Source organism: Dicentrarchus labrax, unplaced genomic scaffold (genome assembly GCF_905237075.1).
Source record: "Dicentrarchus labrax unplaced genomic scaffold, dlabrax2021, whole genome shotgun sequence".
In the NCBI taxonomy this organism is placed as follows: domain Eukaryota; kingdom Metazoa; phylum Chordata; class Actinopteri; family Moronidae; genus Dicentrarchus; species Dicentrarchus labrax.
The window spans coordinates 17,178,719-17,206,502 of record NW_026136713.1 but is presented as its reverse complement, the minus strand read 5'-3'; the positions used below and the strand labels follow the sequence as shown (position 1 = coordinate 17,206,502).

Here is a 27,784-nt window from a genome sequence, read left to right as displayed (position 1 = left end):
GAGAGGCGCAGAGGCTTTCCAGAGCATGGTGGCACTTCCTCCACTGTGGGAACGGGCTGCAGCGTTGCCTTACATGCCTTCTTCCCCGATTGAACTTTAACCTACTTTCCCATACCGCTTCTATAGGCTGCGATTGGTGGAGTTTAAGGGGAAAGAAAATTGCAGCTGAACCCCTCGCTCTTTTTTTTTTTGGCTTTATTCTTTCACGTCCTTCAATATGTTTGGTCTCGTGAAGCCTGCCAGCGATAGAGGAAGAGGGTTAATTATGGTCAGGGGACATTTTGAGCTCATTTAAAGAGAACGGGTTAGTTCATGGGTGGAAGATCATTTTGCATTATGAATTCAGTTGTTAAATTAAAAAAAGCTGGGTCTGGTGGAGTCATAATGATGGTTTTTTTGGGGGGTTTTAGTAATTTTGCAGGCATTATAATTGACCTCCACACAGACAATAGGCCTGCCAGTCTATTGAACAGGCCTCTTGTTGGATACCTCCTGGTAGGGTGGAATGTGTCCTAGTGTTTTGAACTGAGCTGACACTGCTGCTCCACACTCAGTTACTACTGGGAGGAGGGGGTTATTTTTAGCAATACTCATCTGCGCCACTGGATAAATGAGTTTGACAAGATGTAAGCAGTGACTGACCTTGTCCAGAATGATGTTCTGGAGATAAAACAACATTTCAATGTATTGCATTACAATCACCATATATTTATTATATTTGAGCCTTGGTTATAAGTTGTTTATCATCAGGGGAAAAAAAGGACTATATACACTATATTACTGACTGCAGGGCTATTTCAATGGTTTATTGAATACTCAACATTTTGCAGAGAAACTACAGCCCAAAGTACAGCAGCAACTTACTAAGTTTATCTTTCGATTATTATTTTGATTATAAAAAGGTCAGAAACACTACAAAAAATGCCCAACAGAATTAGCCGAATCCTAAGGTGCTATATTCAAATTGTTCTGTATCCAACTAACCCAGAAGTAAACTTAGATTCTGTTACATGTACTGTTCCCAAAGGTCAAGAATGACCTTCAGTGCTCAACAATATTCAGATTGCAAGCATATAAAACAGCAGCAAATCCTCTGAGTAACCATCATCAGCTGGCAATTAAATGTCATCAATTAGAACGATTAGGTTGTCTTTCCCCAGCAGACGCAACAAAACTAACAACTGTTGAAGCCACACAAAAATAAATTGCCATAAAGTTTTATTTTCATGAATGCTTTCACACTTTTATCCTTTATAAAGTTATGTACACATAATTTGCCCCCATGGAAAATAAAGAAAATATCCAGAGAGTGGAAAGAGAAGGGAAAAAAGGCAACAGAGTAAAAAAAAAAAAAAAAAAAAAAAGAAAGTAAAGCACAACAAATATTTAAACATAAATCTCTAAATCATGAAATATATTGATCTTAAGGAATTTGTGTTGATGTCTACATAATATTGCCAGTGATTCATATAGTCATAATTAGAGGTAGGGTTATAGAAACATGAAATGCTTTGTTTGTACAACTAATACAAGGTGCCAATTGTTGCCAACAGCTCCCTCTGATGGGATGACTGTGTAAAGCATGTCCTTCCCAAAGTGCACGTCATGGACTCAAATTTCAAGAAAAGCTTGAATGCACATCTAAGACACCAAATGTTAAGAATCTTTTTGGACCATTTCTTTTTTAAAAATGTGTGTCATGTTGTTACACAACAGTACTATAACGTTGGATATTATTACCGAGCACAGTCTATTAAGAAACCTCAGTTTGTGCTCATGGAGATATTAATAATGACCACTATCCATGTGATTTAAGTCCAATGCATTCCTATAGTTTTGGAAAATTATGTTTCACAGTAAATAATAACAAAAAGGAGTTGAAAACTTGATTACCATCAGGATTTTTTGAAGAAACTCAAACACACTTTCAGACAAACTTCCTTTCATAAACTGGAGTACATGACAGTGCCCTGTGTGCAGGACTTCAGTCTATTAATGCATAATTTAACCACATTCACAGCAGATTTCCCCCATTATTATTCTATGGATACATAAAGGCCTGATTTTGACCTTGTGGCTATCTGGTGGAGAGTACCAAATAGTCATTAAACAAAAAAAGAAAAAAGAAAAGCCAATTAACCACAACTGAAAAACTACTCTGAATGTAGTCTATTGATCTCTATTAAAATATATTTACACTCACAGGATCACATTGGAGCATAATGCAGTTGGTGATAAAACCTACAATACACTAGATCTGGGTATGAGAAATTAACTAGTAATGCATCTGGGACTTGAAATGTACATTTTTGAACCTTTTCATATTGACTTTGGTTTAAAAACAAATTAAAGAGGTCTGGAATTATTTTTTTTTTCTCCACATAATCATTACAATCCATTAAATGTCTTTAAATAAGGCAACGTTCATTACAAGGTACCACACTGCAATTCATTATGAATTAACGTTTGTGTGGCACCACCCAATGAAATATTTCAGTTTAAAAATCTAGTTTTCCATTGTGAAAACCAGGATGCAGTCCCTGTTCAAGTTTGAACATATATATATATATATATATATATATATAGTTTAGGCATGCATACAAACCACTGTTGTGTATTTTAAACTGTCAAATAAAATATCTTGTCTAGGAAGGAAAAGGAAAGAGAACACAGCATTTGCAAACTCAAATCCCATGAGGTATATACTAGAAGACTGTGCGAACAGACAACATATTTTTGGAAAACCCCATATATGCCATTTTAGTGAAAATGGCAGAAGTAAGGCAAATATTTTGAAGAAGTATAACTGATCAAGTGATGCATGTGAGGAATTCAATAAATTCAGTGCTAAAAACTAAAGTCATTCTTGTTTTAACAGTGCATGTGGTTATTATCTGTTGGGATGTGCTTCAGACGCATCACAGGCATGTTACAGTGTATTCTATTAAAGTGTGTTATTACAATCATATCAGTTTCTCAGAAAGAAACAACGGCATTTAAAAGAGAGTGTGTGTTTTGGCATCTGTCACCCCGTTTTATTTTTAACTGTATGGATGGGTTGTTGTTTACATGAGCTTAAAGGTGATCCCGTTAGCTGTAGCTAAATATTCCAGTCAAATAAAAACTGCCCGAGTCTCTGATCCAGAGGAGCAGATGTTCAATATGTGTCAAATGAAGTAAACTAAATGAGGAAAATGATTCAAGAAAAAAAAAAAAAAATCAATCCCTAATTATAGTTCAAGTCTCTTCCACAAGTCAACCAATTTGAAACACATCATGCTCTTATATTTAATAGATTTACAGTGTGAAATACTTGTGATGCATCTTTATGGGCAACACCCCTCATGTAAACTGCAATATTATTTCTTGTGTTATGCAGTGCGTATGCTGTAAAGGAGAAATGCCTAAGACGGCATACATCAAGTAGTTTAAAACCCTCATGAATTAATTATTAGTTAAATCGTTGTTTTAAATGAGTCATTGCTATCTGTGCTCAGTATGTGAGGATGAAATGGGAGTGCTCCTAGTGAGATCAATTGGTATATCCGGGCTGTCTATGTTAGCGGTGAATGGATGGCTGGTACCCTGCAGCATTATCTGATGCCTTGTTTCTATTTCAGTCATGTAAGCCTCGCTGAGCGCAGCCTCAAAATCACAGCACAATTAATTGATTCCTCTATGGTTTTGATTTTCTCTTCCTGTGCCAGCTAATGCATTGGCAAGTACAGCACTGCAGGATCATTTCTGACCTCTGTAACCCCACACATGCAACCAAAAGGCCTAATACCTACACATTAAATCACCAAAAAAATTACTATGTGCTGACCTGGCCGATACACACGTCACTCAGCCCAAGCCGTATTTCTAAAGTTCATTTAAGTCCCTGTACAACACAACAGCTTACAATAAGGCAAAAAACCAAAGCTATGCAATTAGTTAGACTAAACAATGTCCAGAGAGAAGAGTTACTGTATGCTTTAAACTGTTTACCATGAAGATACATTAGAAAAATAATATATTTACTTCTCCTCAGCTTTTCAATCTCTAAAATATAGACATGTTTCTGAGACAGACTTTCAAGAACACCTCAGAGCTCAGGTTGGCTGTGATTGGGGTGACGTTTCTGTCATTCTACGGTTCTCTGCTAGCAACAAAGTATGCGGAAGGGTAACAGTTTAAGGTCCAACATTACAAGAACGGACTAAATGCATTTCATCATCACTAAAGAAGAAGCACTATGGTTTAAATAACAGTTCTTGGCCCACTCAGGTTGCTGGATGGAAATCACCTCCACATCCACACTAAAAAACAGAAAGTGAAGGAAGTAATCTTTACTTTTTTTCCTATATTTTGAAGTTAATATTAAGTCTTAATGAAGCATGTCTTTTAGACTCTCTCTTAGCCCTGTGCAGCTCCAGCCACACATCTACCACCTGATGGAGCAACCGCCTTAAGCTTCCTCCGGCGCAGTGGGCCTCTTCAGGTCCCGGATCTGCTTAACCAGATAGTTCTTCTCATCGCAGAACTGCTCATCCTCTGATCTGTCGGTCTGGAAGTGGCTCAGGAACTCCACGAGTTTGGCCTGGTTCTTCAGCAGTATGTCCAGCACGGGCTGAGTCTTGTTGGGGTTTGCAACGAATACCTTTTTTTAAAAAAAGAGAGATTATGTGAACTGAGAATTTATCCTGAAAACAGATGGATACATCACCCCGGACTTCTTAAAAAGACCACTTTCTACAAGACACGTAGCAATTCACAGTACAGCTAGAATTACTGAACAGTAAATTGTTGCACTGATGATTTATGTGCACACCTTGAAGACATGGAAGGCTTCAAACTGGATGTTTCGGCTGTTGTCTCTTAGCATGTTCATCATCAGCTTCAGGTTCTCTGCCCGACTGATGTATTTTGTCATGACAGTGAAGTTGTGTCTATCCAGGAGAAGTTCTCCAAGGAGCTGAAAAATAGTGTATAATTAAATGAATGAAAGCACAATCAACTGAAGTAAGTGAGGATGAATGTTACACTTGAAGCTGTTGCTCAAAGAAAAGTCTAACAGTAATTTTGAGCGCAGCGGAGCTATTACCTTCAAAGACTGGCGTTTGGTGACGTAGTTGTCAGAATGCAGGAGCTTCTCGTATTCTGTAAACACCTGATAGACATTTTAAAAGCATGTTAGGCACAGCATGCACATTCTTACAATTACAGATTAAAATCGACACGAGAAAGCTCACCCTGTCGTAATTGTTCTCCAGGAAATCTGCACACATAATCTTGTGTCTTGTGAGAAGATCCTGAGAGGGAACCGAAGAGACCAAGATATTAGATAAGAAGTGTTAGCAGGAAGATGCTGGAAATAGAACGAAAAATATGGCAGTGTACCTTGAATGAGGCGAAAGCGTCTGAGGCGATGTCAAAGGTTGAGAGCTCCACGTAACGGAAGAAGCTGTAGAAGTCCTCAGAGAAGAGCACCGTCCGTGCTAAAGGCTCGTGACGCAGGCACTCTCTCAGCATCATCCCACAGTTCAGAGCCACTTCTATACTCTCATATCTGTACAGGTTAACACAGCAGGTCATTTATAGCCTATTATAATCAGAATCAGAAATTTTTTTATTGATGCCCGGGGGGAAATTTGTTTATTACAGACACACTGTGGATGTAACACAAACAAAAAACAGCAAATAAAGTGATTTAAAAAGGAGAATACATTCCAAATACTGTTAATCTGCACCACACAGTGGCTGCCTACTGCTCCTAATACTTTGGAGGGGTCACATGCAGAGAATTTCTCTACGGGGATCAATAAAGGATAACTTAAACTTTACTTTAATTTGTATTTATACTGAGGAACATTACATTTCAAGGCCTTATATTCCACGATGAAGTATCTTTTTCTTTTTTTTTGCTGTGCCTGAAGATAGCTGCCCAAGTGTAGACAATTCGCCACGCAGCTACGAGATTCATTTAACACGTCGACGTTAAATGTCAGGTTTTGACGTCTGTCTCTGCACAAACTGAACCTCCTCTTTACAGGCATGACATTTAGAAACAAAGTTCAAAAACATAGCAGGACAAATCCAATCCTAGAAGTGGAAAGATAAAAAACAGCAGCCTCAATCGACCATGATGAAGAACAGCCGTAAGACATGTTGCTATTTGAATACACAGGATGACTCAGTTTTTTTTTTTTTAGAACTTAAAAATCTGGTCTATTATCTATAATCGCTCTCTACATGTGTAGCGCCACAGGTAAATGCAACAAGTTCACGCTCGTTCCTCTGGGAGTTGTTGAAACACATACTTGGTAATGTAGAAAATCACGGGGCAAGATGGAGGAGGGTGATTTCACCAACCTTTTTATTTATTTATTTTTTTAAATGTGACAACAATAAGTTAATGTGGCTACAGTTTAAGAGGATTGAATCGCCTTTATGTAACTTTACCTATTACCCTCATATCAAAACATGTTTCAAACACTGAGTTCCTGCACGAAAAGATGAACTTACCCTTTCAGAAGCATGAAGAGGATCTCTGGGTGTGTAGAGATGTATTCTACTGTGGGCGTACGGGTGCCAATCTGACGTCTCACAATATTGCTGAACAAATGAACCACATCCTTCTTCCCCTGTGTGTTTAAAAAAAAAAAAAAAAAAAGCACTCAGACAGATGCACGGCTGACTGGGTGCTGATGATATGCAGAGACATTTTTTTGCTTTGGGCATAGATGGTTCAAATCATGCATACACAGACACTCCCCACTGACAATTTGGTGTCTGCACAAAGTGATCAATACTTTTTTTTTTTTTTTTTACACACGCAATTCATTGCAGGAATAAGTGCATTTCCTCCCCCTTACACACACACACACACACACACACACACACACACACACACACACACACACACACCTCAAAATCAATCCTCTGCAGGTTTGCAATGAGAGAAATGAGAAGGTTGGTGTTGTACAGCTCTTGTGCAAGCTGAGCCACCGCTTCAGTTTGAGGCTCCTTGTCGCCCGTTCCACTCAGTATCTCCTTCAGCGTAGCCAGGTTTTTGGACGCCTCCTCTGCAACCTTAATGGTGGAAAAACAATAAACGTTTAAGACCTTAAGTTGGAGTTAAGAATAAGAGCCACAGATCAGACCGAAGAAGAAATAATCGCTGACCTTTTCGCACTTTTTGCTGTCTCCAGCATCCAGCTTTTCCATGTATGCCACATTCTCCTTCAGGCTCCTCACTATTTCAGCTGGACTCTTCTGAGACTTCCCAAAAGGAAAAGGCATGGCTGAAGACTGTTAATCCAAAGCCCTCGGGTCTCTGCTGAAATAAAAACAAAAACACTGCTTTGCAAAACAATAACGATAATGAGTTGCATTTAAAAAAAAAAAAAAGCTACTCGACTTCCTGCAAACCCTGCTTGCATCAGGAAACGGCTGAAAAAGCTCTCACCTGAAGACAGCAAGGACACCAAGTTAGTTACACTGTCGACACTGAAAACTAGACTATTGAGTTACACTGACTGACTTTATAAAGGCCACAAACAGCACGAACAGCGAGCTAACGCTGCTAACCTTACATTTAATCAGTTTCCACAGACAATGCGTGGGGGGGGGGACACTTTCACCTTCTGCTCGGGATTATTTAGTTTCTCTTCATCTTAACACGAATACAAACCCTAAAAGACTCCCTCTGCCCCCTGAACGGAGGGAGGGAAGGTGTTAAACTATCGCGCCGACAAAAGTTGAGCTAGCCTGTGACCTAGTTAGCTGCAAGATAGCAAGAAAAAACAACAAAAAAAAACAACAAACAAACAACCGAGTACCGCGAAAAACAACACATTAACACACACACGTGTGTATATATAGACTGAAATATTAAGCTCAGGTTGTCAAGACTCACCGGGTGAACTCGAGTTTTGAAGCTGAAGGAGGCTAAAAGGTTAGCAGGCTAGCAAGTTGTCTTCTTTTTCCTCCCCTCTCTCTCTCTCTTTCTCTCTCTCTCTCTCTCTCTCGCTAACTTTTGGGAGAAAAAAAAAAAGAAAGGGGAAGGGGGAAACAAAACAAAATGTCTAACGTTATGTAGCTACAGGTTAGTCAAACGGACGACCTTCATCGCGGTTGTGGTTCATGTAAGTGTCTCCTGCTAGCTGTCTAGTTGTGGGGAGAGAGTCGCTGGCCCGGCCCGTCTGACAACTTCATTTCCCTGTTCGCTTCTGTTGCACCTCCCGTCCTCTCCGCATCCCTGGGCGGATATGTTTTGCTTTTACAAAATGACTGCCAGCGGTGGTGGCCAATCGTTTTTCGCCCCCCCGCACCGCCCTCGCTCGGCTGCGGGTGCGCGTGTTTTTAGGTTGTCGCTAAGGTCGTGCGGGGGCTGGCGCGGTGTTGACTCCGCGGGAAGCCTGCGCCGCCGGACCGCCCCTGTGGTTGTAATCGAGTGCAGCTGACTTCTAGAGAAAAAGATAAGGCGAACAAGTTTGAGGTGTGAGACTGTTTGTGTGTGAGACAGCCCCTTTCTCTGGAAACACAGGCTGCTGCTTTCACCTGGAAACTGTTCTGACTTACTCAGTTATTTATTCAATACAATCTGCTCTGTTTCTTTATGAGTTATTGAGTTATGGTCTCATAATTGTGAGATAAACTTTGATGAGAAAATCAGCAGGTGTGTACTTGTTACTTCACATTAAGCATATCTCTCGATTGTTATTTATACAAAAGGTTTCTGAATGGAAACCTTGCTATTAAAATGCTCTGTGTTATTTTTTAGTTCATTTCAAGTTTGATTGAAGCTGTATTGTAAGTTTTTATTACATTTAATCTGCTATATTTTCCAGAATTATTGTGTTATTGTCTCATAATTCTGAGAAAAGTCTTGATGAGAAAATCAGCAGGTGTGTACTTGTTACATCACATTAAGCATATCTCTCGATTGTTATTTATACAAAAGGTTTCTGAATGGAGACTTGGCTAATAAATGCTCTGTGTTATTTTTAGCTCATTTAACCAGTTTGATTGAAACTGTATCAGATGTGGTTTGTGGTGTTTCCATGGAGGAATATACACAAAGGCGATGGCTCTCCTGCTCTGAATGTCCTGTCTGTCTATCTGAGACTTTCTGATCAACTCTAAAGGATAATAATGTCCTTCAGCAATAAAGCAGTGAAGCTTTAGACCTCCTTACAGAACAATAACAGCTGTCACCGACATTGTGGACGTTATTGTTGACTCACTTGATAAAAAGCAACATTGTGCTGCAGACAGAGTAAAATCACAACACTGTTAAAGTAGTTGTTGTAGATGTTTTTCATTAATTATAATCAATCTTTTCACTCCTGGTTCAAATCATATATTTCTGGTAGTAAACTGTTGTTGCTTCAACTCAAGTCCAAAATTATTCATATATTATATATAATATATTAGGTGTTCCACAGGGATCAATCTTAGCCCCCCTGGTAATTACTATATATACAAAATACCATAATAAAATTATATTTATTTTCCAACTTAGTGCTGCAATGTCTATTGTGCCTTTGTACCTTCCAAGATACAGATCACACAGAAGACTATACATTGAGGCTCAATTATACACCCCATTCATTTTATGAATATGCACCACACAGCATTTCCACCAATATGTTGGAAAAATATATATATTATATATAATATAAATATTCTGTAAGTCATTATAATGAGAAACTCTCAAAATATTGATTAAGCATCTCAAAATTATGACTTAGCATCTCAAAATAATTACTTAATATCTCAATATAATGAGAAACATTCTCAATATTTTGACTTAGTAACTCAATAATAACTATAATATTCATTTAATTCATTAATTTTTATTAAAATATTGAGAAACTAATTAAAAATATTGAGAAACTTTTTTCTTAATGTATTATATTATATTTTGAGATGCTAAAAACAAAAATAATAAGGGCCCCTCAGAGACAGGGTCTCAACATTAGGTATCTAGGCCTGCACTGGCTGATATTGTACAAAAGTGGTGCATTTGTAACATTATATAACACATTTGTAACATTATATAACAAATCTGCAGTTAAAGAAATTACCCCAAACTACTTGCCACACACTGAAACTGCAGCTGACATGGGAGAGCACTTAATACTTCTGCGTTTGTGACAAACAGACCTCGAATTAGTTTTATAATTCCATTTTTAATTAAAAATACTCTCACATGCTAGTATTTGTCAAATCTATTTTGGATTGAAAACACAGGCAACATCTGCGTTTGTGAGAAACACTTATACTTAAAAAATCAAAGTAATTTCCAAGTACTTTTTTGTGGTAAAGCACTTTAGTTTCCTTCACACTCTTGACCTTCCTGGATCTCTCCACGTGTGAAACCTCCCCAACACGCGTTCGTCAACAACGACCTTTATTTTGAAAACCGCACCCGGAAGTCCCGCTAGCTCGATGCTAAGCGAGGGAAACGAAAGGAGGGGATGAGAGAGAGAGAGAGAGAGAGAGAGAAAAGCTCACGATCACTTCTGAAGGACGGAAAGAAAACACAGTCACTGCTCGGACCACTTTCCCCCCCTCCATCTTTGTGAACCGTCTCTGGCGCGATAAGATTATATTAGCAGGTAAGATGTTAGCTGTGTGTCAGCGGCCGGGTGCTCGGTGTTTTACGGCCTGTAGCCGCTCCGATGGGGGGGGGCCGTGTTAGTTGGCGTACAAGCCGAGGTTGCTCGCTCTTTTCCCCCGCCAGGGCAACAAGACATCACGTATGGCGCTCTTTACTTCGAAACGGTTTGCGAAGACCCGCGCCTGTCATGTTAATTTCCCCCCCTCCCAGTCATTTAAAGGGAAATATTCGCTGTTTTTTTTTGTTTCTGGTTCGAGCACCAAAAAAAACCTTTTCACCAAACACACCGAGCTTTTTATTTCCCTCCACGTAGAGAGAGAGAGGAAAGAAAAAAAAAGAAGAAGAAGAGGGGCCTTTAGGAGAGATTTTGTCGAGGGCGTTGATGATGTTCACAGTGAGGATTGTTTCAGCTCGGTGGAGAAAGAGACACACACCCCCTTTAATTCAAAACTTTGGAGGAAGAAATGTGAGGCACTTTTTTTGGGTTTTTTTTTTTTTTAATAAATGTTTTCCTTCTTCTCGCCACGCATCGGCCACAACCTCGCCATGTAGAGGGGTTTTGTGGTGGGGGGGGTATGAGAGGGGTTTTTTTTTTGAGCAGCGAGCAGAGGTTGTGATAGAGATTAAAAAGGATGATATTCGGTGTTATTTAGGGCGGACAGGGTTGTGTGTTTGCTCCGCTGCTGGAGCCGCCGCAGTGAAATCATGGCCCAGCTATCATGGCTGTAATGGCTCTTATCAAGGCGTCGCAGCACACTGCTATTGTGCTTTTTTTTTTTTGTTTTACACCCATATTGGTTTGTGGATTATTAGAGGTTTAATATATATATATATATATATTTAAAAAGAATCTTTATATTTAATGTATGTGTGGCGCCTGCAGCACGTTAACATCAAACATGCTACCTCTGCAAATGATAACACACATTTGATCCACTCCTCTAAAAGAATACAGGGAGGAATCTGCAACCAATTTTGCATGATTTTGAAATAAGATGTTGATTAATTAATTAATCAAAGGTTTAATTAAAATGCACCTGGAAATAATACAATAATGTTTAAATCACCCCCAGCTCTTGGTAATGTGTTTGTCTCTGCTTATCACAACAGATAATAGAGTCTAATACACAAAATTCCCTCTGAATTATATTTGTCCTTTTAGAGATTGGGGTGCAAGTTGGGACAGCTGAGATGTGGCAGGATATTGGAGCAGACTGTGAATGCGAAATGGGAAACATGTTGCATCATTTGCAGAGAACAATAGTCATAGACGGGGTTTGTCTGTAAGTTAAAGTATCCCCACATGTGTAGGGTGAACTGGTTTGCAGATGTGAGTCCTGCTGTTGGTTTTCCTGCTCCTGTTAAATCTGATTTTAGATCTGGGACGACGTCGTTTACTGCCGGCCTGCATGGTGCCGATATTGTCTGTACATTTAATGATGAAACATAAACGACATTATATAAATTATACTCCTCAAACATGAGCAGGATCTCACTGACTTACTGGCATTCGTCAGCAGTTTTAGTGTACATTTATTCTGCAGCTTTGAGCTCATACTACAGAGACTAACAGAAACTCCACTCTAACTACAGGCAACCACAAACGGAGAAAGTGTCGAGCTGTAGTCTGGCCACAAATGTGTGGGCCCCGAGTGTGATCCATCAGAGACGGGTGTTTTTAGGACACAGGGCACTTCTTTTGTGACTTCCCGAGCTCTATTTCGGAGTTACTTGCAGTAGTAGTTGAGTCAAAAGTTTTGTTTCCAGCTGTTTCTGGGAAAGAGTTTCTTATGGCTCTTGTCCAAATGGTTTTATTCACTGTTTCACAATACACACATTTAGATGGTGGAAAAAAACTTAATTTCCAGAACACAGTTTACCCTTCAACATCTGAATCTGTAAGGAATAGCTGGCGACGTTTACTATGCAGATTTAAAAATGTTTATCCCTAATTATGAACACATTTATAACTGAACAACTCGACATTTTTAATGTTATCTTATTACCATATTGCTTTAATAATATGTTGGGCATCATCATCATTCATTTTTTAATCTGCATTGCCAACAAATCCCAAGACATTTAAGTCTTACAGCCTCCCTCCAGTTATGAGCTGTGAATATGAGCTAGATGTGTATGAGAAGTCTCATAATGATCTTGTAGAGGACATGACAAAGCAGTGCTCCTGGATGATTGAGTGCAAGTGGACAATTGTTTCTGTAACTGCTTTGATAACATCTATTTACAAGGCTCTACCTGCCCATATAATCCACAGTAATCTTGTCACTTTTCAACATATTTGTGGTTGGTTTTTTGTTGTTTTTTTCTTTAGAAACTTCAGCAAACACAAAAAGCCTTTGGTCATGTCAGGACAGAGGAAAGGGGCTGCAGCGCGGCTACCTAAATGTGCCTTCTGCAGAACTAACCGGGACAAGGAGTGCGGGCAGCTGCTAATGTCCGACAGCCAGAAGGTGGCAGCCCACCATAAGTGCATGGTGAGGAGAGCACATTGTTGTCAAACCTTATAACCTGCAACCCCTTCGAGACAGGCTTATCTGCAACCAATGTCACATAGGCAGAATAGATAAAGAACAGTTTTGTGTTTTTTATGTTGTTTAATTTGTTTAGAAGTGGAAACCTACAGAAAAATCTGCATTTCATAAAGCAAACAGGAGAAAAAATATATAATAAACTGAAAAAACAGACTTAAGAAATTTAGCAGGAATAAGTGATTTATCTCCCATAAATTATCTTGAAAGGCTCCAATTTGTCTGTTGTCCCATGGGTGATTCTGACCTCCAGGTTATGAAAACACTGCTCTACAGCCTCTGAAATAACATTCAAAAAATGGAATTTATGCTAAGTAATGCTGTAAAACCAGCGCTGCTGCTAATAAAACTTATGTTAACCCGAGTAGTAGAGTGGAAAATGGTGCATCAGGGAAGAGAGCAGAATAGATCAAGACCAATAGATCAAGGGAAATGAAAATGCACATATTGTACATATCATCATTGTAATATAAAACAACTATAGAAGCTAATTAATATGTTTGTTTTTTTAAATATGCCATGCAGCTTTTCTCCTCTGCCCTGGTCACATCTCACTCAGACAGTGAAAACATCGGAGGATTTTCAATTGAGGATGTGAAAAAGGAGATCAAGAGAGGAAACAAACTGGTAAGTACCTACTGTCCTTCCTAGTGTAGTATATATGTCAGAGGGCTGGAGAGGGAGTGTCTACGAGTGAGATATCATCATGTGGACTGAACAGGTTGGGGCTCATTTCTCAATCCAACAAACTATTAAATAAGATTTTTATTTTCTGGAATTGCACAAAAAATGTTAGTAAAATATAATAAAATTCCTGCTTTGTGATGTAACGCTGAAGATGTTGTGAAGAGGGAAGATTTCTACTTGACAAAAGATTTACTAGTTACCAGGAATTGGCTGGTATTGTTTTTGTTATGGAAATAAAAGACATAACTCAAAGAAAAGTCAAAGAAAATACACGTTAAGAGAACTAGAAAATGTTTTAAATGGATTTATTTGTTGAATTATTGTTTTATTTGCGTACTGTTGCGATCTTATCTTTCTATCTTTGTCAAACCTCATTCAAGTCAGATAAAAAAAATAACATCTCTATGAGGTGTAAGTGTCCTGACAGTGGCAGTGTGTCTGTCTATGTCAGACACTGAATGTTAATAGCTGCACTGTGTGAGAGACTGTGCCACATTTGAATGTGTTATTTTTTGTCTTACACTGAAGTGCTGTTTAGTCTAATTAGCAGCATTTCTAATTTAATTTGCAAATGTATTTTGCTCTGAATTAATATCCCTTTCATGCATTATATTTTTAGTTACTTCCCTGGCACTAGTTAATGCTATATAGACTTACTATACTATTCTGAGATCAAACATATATTTACAGGTACAGTGTTTATTTATACACGTTTCCTTTTTTTTTTCACTTTCATCCACTTTGACCTACATATACATGTTTTATTGTGAAATCTATATTGAAGAGTGATTTTTAGATGCTAACAAATGCAAACGATGGGTAATGTCTCTTTGTATTAATTTAAAAAAGCTTTATTTTTTATTATACAGCCTATTCATGTTTAGCTTTTCTCTGTGTAAGCTTGGTGTGTGCCGTGTTCCCTGCTGAATTTAATTTTCTCCTGCCACAATCCAATTTTACCCTACAGGGATGATGGTTTCATGATATTTGCATATGGCCTTTCAGACAGTTGTGTCTGTTCAGGGCCACGTGATCTTTGGAGAGAAATTATTATTCAGACTCGCATCGTAAAATCACATTTGGCATTACTAATTGACAAATCACATTTCTAGTTGTCAGCTATTTTGAATGAATGTGAAATGTTGTGGAACAGTGTGTGCTTGGCCGCTTTTCTGAGAGATGTAGGTGTGTTTCTCTCCCCTTCAGATGTGCTCTTCATGCCACCGACCGGGTGCTACTATTGGCTGCGATGTGAAGACGTGCCGGAGGACGTATCACTATTATTGTGCTTTGAAGGACAAAGCCCAGATCAAAGAGAATACCTCACAAGGGATTTACCTGTGAGTCACTTTGCATTTGGACTCTTCTGCACACCAGTCTACAATAAATACAGATATTTTTTATTTCCTGTGTTGTAATTAAATTAAAATATACGTCTTTTGTTCCTGAACATAGTGTTTACTGTCGCAAACACCGGGATGCGTCTCAAGATGGCATTCAAGGTAAAGTTTGCTTTAACATCTGTTATACTACTGGGCAACATGGATGATTGGATTTACAGCTGTGTGCCTGGTTTTTCTTTCAGTTGCAACACACATACAAACAACACTTAGATCCCATCAAGAGTCCTGCACGGGTCCAGTTTTACAAACTTGTGACCTGCAACCTGACACACATGCTTACACACACAGTCCAATTTCTACTGTTTAAGTAAAACAGGTAGAAACATGAATTCAAATCATAATTAACTGTAGTCTATTTGGCAGCATCAGTGACCAACTATGCTGCTACTCACTATTCTGCTGGTGCGTTCACACGGCCAGCTGGGCACCAATGTCAGTGGAGCCTTGTGCCAGTTCGCTGAATCCACCACCACCACACACAGTCTGAAACAATCTGGCGTCCCGACACACAATATTTACAGCTAACCGGTTCCTTGTCTTGTCTTCCTGTGCAGTTAGAGAGTTCTGTATCTGTGCATTGACGCGGCAGCACCTGTGCTCCTGCTGCAGCTGTATGTTGTCTCCTCAGGGACGATGTGCTGAGCGGCTCTCGCAATAAAAACAAGTTCTGGCGGCTGATTTAGATGTTTTAAATACTTTGCAGTCATTTTCATCACTGAGTTCGCCAGAAAACAACAACGTTCTCGCTGCTCGCCCGCATTTAGTTCATTTTTACATCTGCCTATTCATTTATATAAATATATTTTTATCCCGTCACACTTTTTTGTGGGTTACCCAGTGTGTACTTGACCTGGTGCAGGACTCTGACGTAACCATAATATTCTCAAGATGATTGTTTATATCGTTGTGAAATGTGTTGTAATGACAAATTCTGATACCATAGATGAAGAGGGAGGTGTGGCCAATGATTCAGACTCATCGCCTCCACAAAGTAGAGGCAGAGGAAGGTTCGAGAAAGGGAGAACCAAAGTTGGATCTCGTGGTCAATCAGAAGACTCCCGCTCCACCTCGTCACAGGCAGCAGATGAGGAGAGTTCCTCCCACGTAAGGCTATTCACAAACGCAATCTGTGAAGTTTACTTTTCGCTCTGTTTGCTGCATGTGGGCCTTGGGTTTTGAACGTTGTTCTGTGTGTTCTAGCGGGACAGGTCACCTCTACGGGCCAGCCCGGGAGATGGCGGCCAGCGCTGTGGCTTTTGTCACGCTGGTGATGAGGAGAATGAAACAAGGGGCATGCTTCATTCTGATAACTCCAAAAAAGTGGCTGCACACTATAAGTGCATGGTAAGATCGTTGTGTGTGTCTATATGTGTGTGTTTATGAACCCTTTATGCTGTAAATGTGCATTTACAGTACAGCCACTTTTATCTTTCTGTAATCTATGATCCCTTCTAGCTTTTTTCATCGGGGACGGTACAGCTGACCACTACATCACGGGCTGAATTTGGAAACTTTGATGTGAAAACAGTCATCCAGGAAATAAAGAGAGGGAAAAGAATGGTAGGAAGATTTGTCTGTCTGTAGTTTTAAAAACAGTTTTGGAAAAAATTTAAAAACTACATGTCACTTTTTAATTCGAAATTGTTGACTTTGTTGTTTTTCTAGAAATGCACGCTCTGCACTCAGTTGGGTGCCACCATCGGGTGTGAAATCAAAGCATGTGTGAAGACCTACCACTATCACTGCGGCCTGCAGGACAAAGCCAAGTACATTGAAAACATGGCACGTGGCATTTACAAGTGAGCTCAACTTATACACATAAACACATCTTCAGTTAAAAATAAAAGTACTTCACAGTTGGATTGAAATATCATTTGACTGTATAATGCTATATATTTTGCATGGAGATTTTCTCTTCTGTGCATGCTTTACATCCACGTTAGCTAACTTTGTGTCGACATTTATTTACCACAGCCAGCTGTTGATCGCTGGCACAGTGTGAAGCTGGCCATTTACGTTTTTTGGAAGAGTTTCACGACCACCATATTGTCTTCAACACACGTCAGAGCCCGTTCTCATTCCCTGGTTTCCAAACACAGACACCAATCTGCAACGTCACTGCTAGATGCCGCTAAATACTACACACTGGTTCCTTTTAAGTCTTAACACCTTGACTTATTTACAAGCCCTCCTCTGCGTGTGTGTGTGCGTGTTTTCAGACTATACTGTAAGAACCACAGTGGTAACGAGGAGAGGGATGAGGAAGATGAGGAACGAGAGAATCGCAGTAGAGAGAGGGCAGCTATCGACCACGGAGGAACACCATCGACACAAGTGAATGGCAACTAGGTACATTAACAGTTATGGTTGTTTCCTACAAACATGTAAATGTCTACATTTAATGTGAGTGTTTCAGCCTTTTAGCAGCAGCAATAATTCATTTCATTTCATTGGTGCCATCCTTACAGGTTTGCCCGATGGCTGTGAGGTGGGATGAAAACAGAAGAACTCAAAGACGAGGGAGTGATATTTTTTATACTAAATCTTAGCCGATTCACACCGTCGTGGTCTACAAGCTCCCACGAGTCCCTCACGCGGTTTCTCAGTAAATGGACATGATGCCCCAATGTGCGCCAGACGTCTTCTTCATGAGACTCTGTTTTGAGTTGGCTAGATGAGCTTTTTACAAACTGGTGGTACTCTGCAGAGCACTGGACTGCTGCAGGATCATGAAAAGCCATTGGCAATCCCCCCCCCCCCCAAAAAAAAAGAGTCAGCTATGGGCTCGGTTTCAAAATACATGCGTTATTGCCGTGAATAAGAGCCGATGGACTGATGTTTCGATTGTCACCCTCTGCCCGTGTCCCCCACAGATTACATGACCCACACTTGCTGAAATCAACACATTCTTGCTCTTCCTTAGCTTCTGAAGGACTCACTTTTAAGATGGGTCTGTTTGTTACTAGTCTCTCTATCAAGTTGTGCAGTTTGATTACTTTGTTTCTGTAATCATGTCTTAAGAAAAACTCTTTTGATGTTAGCCTTTCTTTCTTGATATGTAATATTTTGCTACTGTATTATCATCATGAGTAATTTTGAATATCTGGATTTCAAACAGTCACGATTACAAGTTTTGCCAGCATGCACTTCGATTTTCCCCACTGTTAAAGGTGGCATTTTTTTATTTACCTGCTAAAGAGCAAAGTATAGCTCTTTAGAAGAGTTGGCTTGACTTTGTTTGATGTACTGTTACTTGTATCTCTACAAATGTATCCATGAATGATTGGAAATAGGAAAGATTTTATTTTACACATTTAACGAGTGAATTGAGTCTTTTCATTTTGAGAGTGTGTCTGCGAGAAACAAAGCAGTATTCATGACTGGTTACAGGGTGTTAAAGGTGAAGATTTCTGGTGAGGTATGAAGAGTGAGGAATGTCACACTGGCTGCAGGTCAGACCATGCAACTGTGCAAGCTGTAAACTCTCCATGCACTGTGAGGCCCAAACATATTCCCGTATAAAAAAAAGTACTTTGTACGGATGAATGTGTACATTTAATTTATATAAATATACATATTTTATGCACTTAAACAAGTCATCATTAGATATATGCTACAGTATCTTGATGTAGTAGTGACAGTAAATATGTTGATAGTGATTCAAGTAAAGCCTTTATGTTAAATACCAGAACTTAAATCACAACTAAGCTAAAACATTTATAGTAACCAAGTAAGATTTTGAGGGTATTACAAATAGGAGACACTACTTTCATGGTAAACCTGCAGGAATATTATTCTTCCCTAACACTGCCTATATTTTGATGTATATATGATAGGAAAAAATATACAGTTTAAATATTTGTTTACATTATTGTACAGCTCAGTTTTATTAAGTTATGCTCTGTCCCAATTCAGTACTACATGCTATGCAACTTCTAGAAACGTTTGTAGTGTTTTGTACTAATGGGGTTTTTTCAGTTTCTCTCAGTTTCTCATTATTGCTAACCTTTGTTCTCCCTACTATTTCCTGTCAAACGGCAGTTGTGAAAAAGGTCTGTTGCAAAATGCATAATCAACCTGCTCTCTCGCTATTCTTATCATCCTCTAAAGAGCTAATCTGTAGTTTTGTGCGGCAGTCCAAGGTCGTGGTTATGAAGTACAGACTACTCTTAAGAGTCAGGCCTATCGGTGCTACTCAGGTATACAGAGTACACCCACATGGAGTAAGGAATCAGGAATAGTCAACTTAAAATGCATTATTAGGTTGTTTTCTCACCCATCTGTAGGTTTGTATTTATTTGCAAAGTCTGCACGTCATCTGTGGCTTATGTTAATTTCATAATGATCCTTACTGCCTGAAGTCAAGCAGCAGAAGTTAAGTTACTGGAAGTACAGAGGTTACTGGGCCCATGTTTAGGTGGGTTAAATAGGCAGAAGTAGTCTTATAACACAGGATGTTTAGCCTTTTTTTGGACAGGCTGCACCACCCAACTTATATTTCAGTCAGCACTGTGTATACCCACATTTAAATCCCCTCTGATGCCCATTATTCAGCACTGTGTATAGTTATATATACTGTCAATGTGTGCTACTAGCTGGTTTGTTTTTCCAAGGATGGCAAAGGCATGACACAGTTTTCCACCCTTTTTTGTGGTCTGCGGGCCAGATTCCTCTGTGGATAATGTTAATTTCATAATTATCCTTCCTGCCTGAAGTCAAACAGCAGAAGTTCAAGACAATGTGCAAACACTACTGGGCCATTTATGGTCGAACTAAATATGCAAGAGAGAAAAAAAAAAATAATTTAAAGCATAAACTAAGAGCATACCCACCTCCCCATTCACCACTACCCCCACTGGTGCTACTTAACAACACATTCACATCAGTTCATACCCCTACCCCCAAAACAAGGCGTGGCTAACCCGTCCCTCCTCATCTGATTGGCCGCCGCGCTCCTGCGTCACCATACACACAACAGCCGCAGCCCGGAAGAAGACAGCCGCCTCCTGCAGCCCGCCTCCATGTGTGTGCTGACCCAAGGTTGAAGAGACCGCGAATACTGTTCCTCTTCCCGCAGCCTACAGACAACTCCACCGGCAGGGACCCACACGGACATGGCGACATCCAGCCCCTGTGTTGTGGTAAGCCCCCCCCCTGCAGACTGAAGCTGGTCGTTGGTTAGCGAGCCCACTTGCACGCGGCCCCCTCTGCCTTCGCTGCAGCTCACACACACTGTAAGGTTTAGTGGTTGTTGGTTACCTGTGTGTGTTGCATACCTCTGTAACACCTTTTTTGTTTGTTTGTTTGTTTGTTTGTTTGTGTATTAATGTGTGTTTCCTGTGTCGCGTGGCCTGCGGCTATGGTGATAAGACACGCGCTCTCCACGCTCTGCGTACGTGACGCAAGAGGGAGGTTTTTTTTAAATTTTTTTATTTATGGGCACATTGGACATAATGTGAACGAGTTGGTTGCAGGTTTTTGTTAGAGTAATTACACGCAGACACAAAACAAAAGGGGCGTGTTTGAGCACGAGTGTAAATATATATTTATGTATTCATTGTTTTGTTTCTGGAAAAGGGAGGAGAGCACATTACTTCTCCCCACTGTGAAATCAATAGGATTTTAGTGAAGTAATCTGAGGATCAGTGGTTATTGTGGTGTCACGGGTAATATAAATTTAGATATGCATGCTTTAAAGTGTAACAGCTGACTCCATAGATTAATATCTTACCACCTGTTATTGTTCGTCTTTGTTCTGTGGAAGTTGTCTCAGTCTGAACTGGTGCAGCTGTGTTATTACAGTTTTGTATCATTCTTCATGGGATCTGTGTGCGTTTTTTTAATACATATTACAGATAAGTTGACTCGCCTACGATATCCTCTATACTGGAATGAGTAAACAAACCACCAGTGTTGCTTATTTTCCAGGACTTTTCCAGCATTTTGGAAGCCGGTGTGTTTTTATTGTGATGAACTTTGGCCAGCAGCCTGGCAGAAACCACTTGCTGTAATGAAGCTAAATGCACATTTTGGTAAAACTGCATTAATAGACAGTGGAAGATCTGTTTCCTGTGTCACATTTTAAATCGAATTAGCTGCAGTGTGTAGTGTTGTTGCCAAACATGGACTCTGTTTGAGATAGCCCCTACACTGACCTCAGACTAGCTTATCAAATGGGTTTTGTGTGTGTGTGTGTTTGTGTTTTACCTACTACTTTGTACCTTAAATAACAGGCAACAAGCCAACAGTAGAAGATACTCCTTCGGATTATGTTACCACACTGACATCTGCTCGGTATCAATCTCCATTATTTGGATTTGAAAGGGTGTAGTCCAAACAGATGGGTGTGTTTTTCCAGTTTTGGTGGGCACAAGGGGGAATGCTTTTATTTCAAGTCCAACCACATGATGTGAGGATGGGAACTTTGTAATCCGGTGGTTAATAAAGCGATTGCGTTGACTTTGGGAGGATCCGAGTTCTGCACTGTTACAAATACTTTTGAGTGTGGTATGGTCGCTCACATCATTCCCACAGCACCTCGAGCTCGGCCCCAGCTTCCCAGCTGTCACATGATACCAGTTATGTTGTCTGGGTTCATGTGGCAAGCAGTTGTGCTAGAGCAGGAAATTTGATTTTACAAAATATAAGAAATACTTGTTAGCATTTTATAGAATTAAACATCTTATGGGATTTCTGCAAAGACCTCTCAGTTGTTGAGATCTTGTTATTTAGACAACATGTTAACTTATTATAGAGCTTCAGTAGTGGCAAAGGAAAGAATTCACTGACACTGTAATGATGATTAACATGGAAAGATTCCTCTTTCTAAGAGTTAAAGTAGTATTTACCACCACTGACAACTGTCTGTTGCTTGTTAAACCGTACAGAATCAAGCATTGTTGACTGATTGTGTGAGGCAGGAGAATATATGGAGGGAGTCGGTGGGAAAGCAGACCACCACTGACCTCTTCCTGCCCCGTATCAAATGAATGCTCCCATGTTAGGTAATACCCTTGAGATTTTTTTTTAACCCCTTTTTGTGTCGTGTTTTATTTCAGATCAGTGATGAGGAGCAGGGATATGACCTGGACCTTTTCTGCATACCAAAGCACTATGCCTCTGACCTGGAGAGGGTCTACATCCCACATGGACTCATCTTGGACAGGTGGGTTGACACGTTGTTTGACAGCTTGTTGTAGTAAAATGCGACTTTCAGTGTCGACTGAAAGGTGGGTTGTGTGAATGCTTGGTCTAAACAAAAAGGGGTTAGAAGAAGTTCAGTAAGTGGTGGTTCAAAGTGACGTCAATGTGTTTTGTGAAGCTAATCTTCACAATAAATAAAGTCTGGAACCATTTCACATTGTGTGAGATGGTGTTAAATATGTGATCATATTTTTATTTTCCATTTGCAGATTTGGGATTGATTAATGCAGATAATCTTTTTGGTAGTTTCTGTCAACTGTACGTCTATTCTTGCTTTAGAAGTGGCAGCTCTGCTAGCTGACACAAACAAAAAGGAAATGAGAACTACTGCTGACCGTAGCAGAAAACCGAGCTGACTGTCCTCTCTCTCTCTCTCTCTCTCGCTCTCCCTCTATCTGTTTCTCCCGTCCACGTGACCCCAGGACAGAGAGACTGGCCAGAGAAATCATGAGGGAAATGGGGGGCCACCACATTGTGGCCCTATGTGTGCTCAAAGGGGGTTACAAGTTCTTTGCCGACCTGCTGGACTACATCAAGGCCTTGAACAGGAACAGCGACCGCTCTATCCCAATGACAGTGGACTTCATTCGCCTCAAGAGCTACTGTGTAATCTATTATTTTACTTTTCCACTCTTTGTATCACTTTTTTTTTTTTTTTTTTTAAAGAACCAGTGTGAAGGATTTAGTGGCATTTAGCAGTGTAGTTTCAGATCACAACTCCCTCGCTTCTCCCTTCCAAGTGAGAAGAAGAAAGTACGGCCCAATCTAGAGCCAGTGTTTGGTTTGTCTGTTCTGTGCTACTGTAGAAACACGGCGGTTCAACATGGTGACCCACATCTGTAGATATAAAAGCCTAATTTTAATGATAAAAACATACCTATAAATATTATATTCAACTTCTGTCTATAGATCCACCTAAATGTTACACACTGGACTTTTTTAATGTGATACACAAAATGTGTTTTGATGAGAAAAACTGAATTACATTTTTGTACATTTTGTGCATATACAACTGATAATGTGAAGTCTGAAACATGTCCACTTTCTTCTTGTCCTCGCAGAACGACCAGTCAACAGGTGAAATCAAAGTAATTGGGGGAGATGACCTCTCTACGTTGACAGGCAAGGTAAGAAGTACGCAGGGCTGCATGATTATGACTATAACAATATTTGTTGTATATAAAATCATATATGTATACATGTTTCCATTCTTTTTAACATTAACAGATATTTTGAGCAAACCAAGTGCTTTCATTTATTGATTTAGGCACATCTTCTGTTGTCAGACAGACAGATTGTCGGACTAGAAAACAAATCTGTTTATCTGTCAGCTGCCAATAACTCTGTATCGGTTTCTTGGTAGAAATCCCTTCTCTCTCCCACTCTCATTATAGCTCCCACAGTTTCTTACTAAGATTGTCACAGTATGAGAATATTTAACGGATGCAATACTAGCATTAAGAAAAACGATGCTCGATACCAAAAAGTAAAAATAAGATTGTTTTATATATTAACAAGCGACAAACAGTGCTGGTACAGAAAGAAAGTCTCTACATTACATTCAACATTAATATTCGTATTCAGTCAGTTTTCCCTCTGTTGTTTCATGTGTGCAACGTTGGGTTGAAATAAAAAATCTGATCTGTTTTTGTGTTTTTTGATAGAATGACAGTATTCTAGGATCAATTTAAACACCTGGTACCAAAAAAGTATTGATTCTTTTGAGTACCTTGTTTCTTACTAAGACCTCTTCACTGATATACAGAACAACTGTGTAATCACAGTAATGGAGATACAGAAACACTCATGTCAATAAGGTGAAATGTGAACAGTCCATTGTTGTAAAATAATTGTTATTTTCTTTTTACGCAGAATGTCTTGATTGTGGAGGTATGTACTGATATTTTTTTTTTACTATAGTAAAGCAGACTGCTTTCTATTCCAAGACCACTAATTTGAGCTTCTTTCATGCTGTGTTTTTTAGGATATTATCGACACAGGGAAGACAATGAAGACATTATTGCAGCTCCTGAAACAGTACAATCCCAAAATGGTTAAAGTAGCAAGGTAATTTGATCCCTTAAAAACGGTTTTTGATGCCTTAGACTGTTTCTTATCAGTGTTTCATGCAGCTATAAAGTATCATGACTGATGTGGTAGATGAATGTTTTATGGAAGAATTTCCCCGACATTGATTTACTTGGTTTCTGTCCTCAGTTTGTTGGTGAAGAGAACACCAAGAAGTGTTGGCTACCGGCCGGACTGTGAGTTCAATGCAACAAATAATTTAATCTAAATATTTATAGTTATTATAATGTACCAGATGTTACAAAGTATAGTTGCCAAAAAGTGTGTTTGTCTTATTTTCCCCCCAATAACAATAAAACAAACATATAAGTAACATAAACACACAAAAACAGCTCAGTTCAACAAACATACAGGAGGTTACAGGACATAGTCTATGTTGCAGGTAAATTACAGGTTACAAGAGTTCAGTTTCAATTGATTGTTTGTGAAATAATGGAAGAAAAATCAGGTCCAGGTTCATTCAAATAGAGCTGCTTTGTTAAGGAGAATACTTGTAAGTTATTCTGAAGGAACCAGCTCGAATAAAACTTTACACCAACCCTTAACAGAAGGGTCTTTATCACTAGTCCACTGTAATAATATAGATCCATTTCCAAATATTTGTCACATATTCTTTATCTTTGTGCTTTGTGAATGAGCCTTTGCATGCCTTTTTATTTCACTGTTAGTTTACCACAACAAAGACGAGTAATTAATTTATTCACCTGTTTCTTTCAGTTGTGGGATTCGAGGTTCCTGACAAATTTGTGGTGGGATACGCACTAGACTACAACGAGTACTTTAGAGATCTAAATGTAAGTATTTGTGATAGATAAATAAACACAATAAGTAAAGTAGCTCGTGTTTTTAGAGTTTGTACTTGTGTGTTAATGTCACATCTGACCAGGTCAAGACCCTTTAAACAAATACATAAATCAATAATATGCTGCAATGCTCATTGATCCTTTTTCTTTTTCAGCATATCTGCGTCATTAGCGAAACAGGGAAGGAGAAGTACAAGGCATGAAGAGCAGTTCGTAACAATTTTCAATGTATGGTTATATAATTTCCTTTTGAATTAATTTTATATTTTATTACTTCACATTTGTGTCATAAATATATTCTGCCTGCTCAGGGTCCCTGAGGATACACTGATGGAGTGATAATCCTGACAGCTGCATTGCCTGTTTTAGCCACCGCACGCACGCACACACACACACACTCACATTAGATTCAACTTTGGAGAAAAATTGATTGCCTTAGATTAGAGCCACGTCTGGGTTAAACAGCATGGAGCCCAGCTTCACCTCAAATTAGTATAATGCTTCTATGCCCCCACACTGATTAATTATTTTTTTAAGCAACGGAGTAATTTATTCTGAGCAAATGTTTCAAATACTTCCACAATTGTTGTGCTATGATAAGATTTAACAACCTCTTATTTTATTATATATTGCTTTTATTGTAATTCTACTTTTACCTGAACTATTAATGGCTGTTTTATGGGAACTCCTAAAGAGGATGTTACATTTTCTTGAAATCTGCATGTATATTTTTGGGACAAAACACATTTCCATACTGTGCTGTGTGATGAGGTTTTTCCTTGAGATGCATTCTGTATCTGCTGTCCCTAATTAAACACATGGGTATACTGAAGATGAAATATCCTCTTATTTATGATTATTTGTCTGAACAAAGAGTCCATGCAGCTAATTTCTTCACATGTTAAATGAACACTTTTTTTTTTTTAATGCTGGAAAATATGTATAGTTTACAGAAGTGTAAATGTTCAATTGATAGTCGAACTGTCGAAAAGTCATTCAATCATATGTTTTGAAATACTTAATCTGTATCTACCTGTCCTTGAATTAGACATCATTATCCCATTCAGTTGTGCCATCCTTGTAATGCAATGTCAGCAATACCAGCAATTAAATGTTCACACCCCTCCTGTGACTTGTGCATCCTGCTACAGATCTTTATGTACAATACAACACCAAATACTAGGAACATTTAAATCATTTCTGCCCAATTGATGGTGAAAATACTGGTGAATGCAGATAAGAAATTATTCCCTCAAATGAGTATTTGGTGTAATGTGTCAGACCTCCCGACTTTCAAGAAATTGGTCTTCAATGTTGAACCTGTTGTTGTCGTCTGACGTTGAACTCCGAGCTGCCTCTCTGTACAGTAGGTCAGTGATTACATGTTGTCTGTTGTGTGTCACCATTAACTGAGAGGCGGTTACACAATTAAAGACATTGCTGAAAAGCCAATTTTCTTCTTGAACAAATGGTGATTGCAAAGCATTATTTTTCTCCCACCGTGCCTTTTCATGTACAATTAATGTGTCCTTAAATGAAACTGTCGCCTGTATTTCTTGTTTTATTTTGTACTGATTGAGCCTGAAACTTTCAAATTTAGAAAACCCTGAACAAAGGATTACAAAAGACCTTTTTCACAGTGGCCATTTTGAACTGGTGTTACCTGTAATACTAATTAATCTGTTTCATTTAGTGCAGCAGAGCCTCTTCCAGTGAACAACAGCAGCAACTCTGTTTAACCTGAATGGAACAATATCACTGGTTTACCCTACTATTTCATGTCAAAATGTCAGCTGTGAAAAAGGGTCTATTTGTAAGTTCAATTATATTATTTATTAAGTCTTTTTACTGTTACACTGTTAGTGAAAACACCAAACCTTCGCCAGGCCCCTGTTTATAAATGCTTACATTCACTCGTTTTAATCTGATTCTTATTAAATCAATACTGTGGATGTTTTGGCTGCTGATTACATAAACACTCGGTTTTGCCAGTTCAGACACTATAAATAGTGTGAGTAGATTTCCTCAAAGAAATTCCACTTTGAAGACTACAAAAACTGGCATGATAATAATTAACATGGAGTTATTTGCAGAGGGGAAGTGCTTTGCTGCTGTAAATAACTCATGAAAACAGGAAAAAAATTTGCCAGAACAATTAATTCAAATATAAAGCTCCATCTGACTGGAATAACTATTTCCATTCCTTCAGGGCATCTTTATTTCCTCGTGAAAACAACCTATTTATGCCTTTAATGCCTGTGTACGTAATAATCTTCAGTGCTCTTGATGTATTACTCAGCTCACTGTTTCTAACTAACCGAGGGCTGTGGGATGTGGGTGGGAAAGATTGAGCAAGTTGTCTGTATCTGTGTATTTCCAGTGTATGTTTGTTATGTAATGCTGTTTTTTGTATTTTTTATTTTATTTACATGGGTTTGTTTT

At 39.0% G+C, this 27,784-nt stretch overlaps 3 protein-coding genes across 6 annotated transcripts; 2 read left to right on the top strand and 1 right to left on the bottom strand.

Moving 5' to 3' along the window:
* Nucleotides 1–1,201: 1,201 nt before the first annotated feature.
* Nucleotides 1,202–8,254, bottom strand: cab39l1 (calcium binding protein 39, like 1). Of its 2 annotated transcripts, none has more exons than XM_051420898.1 (9): nt 7,901–8,254; nt 7,168–7,318; nt 6,910–7,074; nt 6,508–6,626; nt 5,383–5,551; nt 5,235–5,294; nt 5,087–5,152; nt 4,814–4,957; nt 1,202–4,642 (listed from the first exon to the last, which is right to left on the bottom strand). In XM_051420898.1, exons 2-9 carry the CDS (start codon nt 7,282–7,284, stop codon nt 4,451–4,453), a joined length of 1,032 nt encoding a protein of 343 aa, XP_051276858.1. In that variant the 5' UTR covers nt 7,285–7,318; nt 7,901–8,254; the 3' UTR covers nt 1,202–4,450. The 2 variants fall into 2 exon arrangements, with proteins under 2 accessions (XP_051276858.1, XP_051276857.1); XM_051420897.1 differs by having other exon boundaries at nt 7,168–7,321; nt 7,901–8,253.
* A 2,180-nt stretch (nt 8,255–10,434) lies between these two features.
* Nucleotides 10,435–18,566, top strand: phf6 (PHD finger protein 6). Of its 2 annotated transcripts, none has more exons than XM_051420895.1 (11): nt 10,435–10,607; nt 12,942–13,104; nt 13,684–13,785; nt 15,052–15,185; nt 15,301–15,347; nt 16,192–16,352; nt 16,449–16,592; nt 16,704–16,808; nt 16,914–17,047; nt 17,468–17,597; nt 17,717–18,566. In XM_051420895.1, exons 2-10 carry the CDS (start codon nt 12,973–12,975, stop codon nt 17,595–17,597), a joined length of 1,089 nt encoding a protein of 362 aa, XP_051276855.1. In that variant the 5' UTR covers nt 10,435–10,607; nt 12,942–12,972; the 3' UTR covers nt 17,717–18,566. The 2 variants fall into 2 exon arrangements, with proteins under 2 accessions (XP_051276855.1, XP_051276856.1); XM_051420896.1 differs by lacking the exon at nt 10,435–10,607 and adding an exon at nt 10,774–11,075.
* Nucleotides 18,567–20,220: 1,654 nt separating this feature from the next.
* On the top strand, nt 20,221–26,794 carry hprt1 (hypoxanthine phosphoribosyltransferase 1). Of its 2 annotated transcripts, XM_051420904.1 has the most exons (10): nt 20,221–20,389; nt 22,307–22,413; nt 22,874–23,057; nt 23,513–23,578; nt 24,324–24,341; nt 24,436–24,518; nt 24,669–24,715; nt 25,257–25,333; nt 25,498–25,570; nt 25,654–26,794. In XM_051420904.1, the coding sequence occupies exons 1-9, from the start codon at nt 20,363–20,365 to the stop codon at nt 25,543–25,545; spliced, it is 657 nt and encodes a 218-aa protein (XP_051276864.1). In that variant the 5' UTR covers nt 20,221–20,362; the 3' UTR covers nt 25,546–25,570; nt 25,654–26,794. The 2 variants fall into 2 exon arrangements, with proteins under 2 accessions (XP_051276864.1, XP_051276863.1); XM_051420903.1 differs by having other exon boundaries at nt 25,498–26,794.
* The last annotated feature ends 990 nt before the right edge of the window (nt 26,795–27,784 follow it).

Bases quoted from the DNA above. Each gene is read 5' to 3' on its own strand.
- cab39l1 (XM_051420898.1), bottom strand. From the start codon at position 7,284: ATGCCTTTTCCTTTTGGGAAGTCTCAGAAGAGTCCAGCTGAAATAGTG. The intron at 7,075-7,167 runs GTCAGCGATTAT...TCCACCATTAAG, and splicing joins ACAGCAAAAAGTGCGAAAAG to GTTGCAGAGGAGGCGTCCAA. The intron at 5,552-6,507 runs GTAAGTTCATCT...TAACCTGTACAG, and splicing joins CTCTTCATGCTTCTGAAAGG to ATATGAGAGTATAGAAGTGG.
- phf6 (XM_051420895.1), top strand. From the start codon at position 12,973: ATGTCAGGACAGAGGAAAGGGGCTGCAGCGCGGCTACCTAAATGTGCC. The intron at 13,786-15,051 runs GTAAGTACCTAC...TCTCCCCTTCAG, and splicing joins TCAAGAGAGGAAACAAACTG to ATGTGCTCTTCATGCCACCG. The intron at 15,186-15,300 runs GTGAGTCACTTT...TCCTGAACATAG, and splicing joins ACCTCACAAGGGATTTACCT to TGTTTACTGTCGCAAACACC.
- hprt1 (XM_051420904.1), top strand. From the start codon at position 20,363: ATGGCGACATCCAGCCCCTGTGTTGTG. The intron at 20,390-22,306 runs GTAAGCCCCCCC...GTTTTATTTCAG, and splicing joins CATCCAGCCCCTGTGTTGTG to ATCAGTGATGAGGAGCAGGG. The intron at 25,334-25,497 runs GTAAGTATTTGT...TTTCTTTTTCAG, and splicing joins AGTACTTTAGAGATCTAAAT to CATATCTGCGTCATTAGCGA.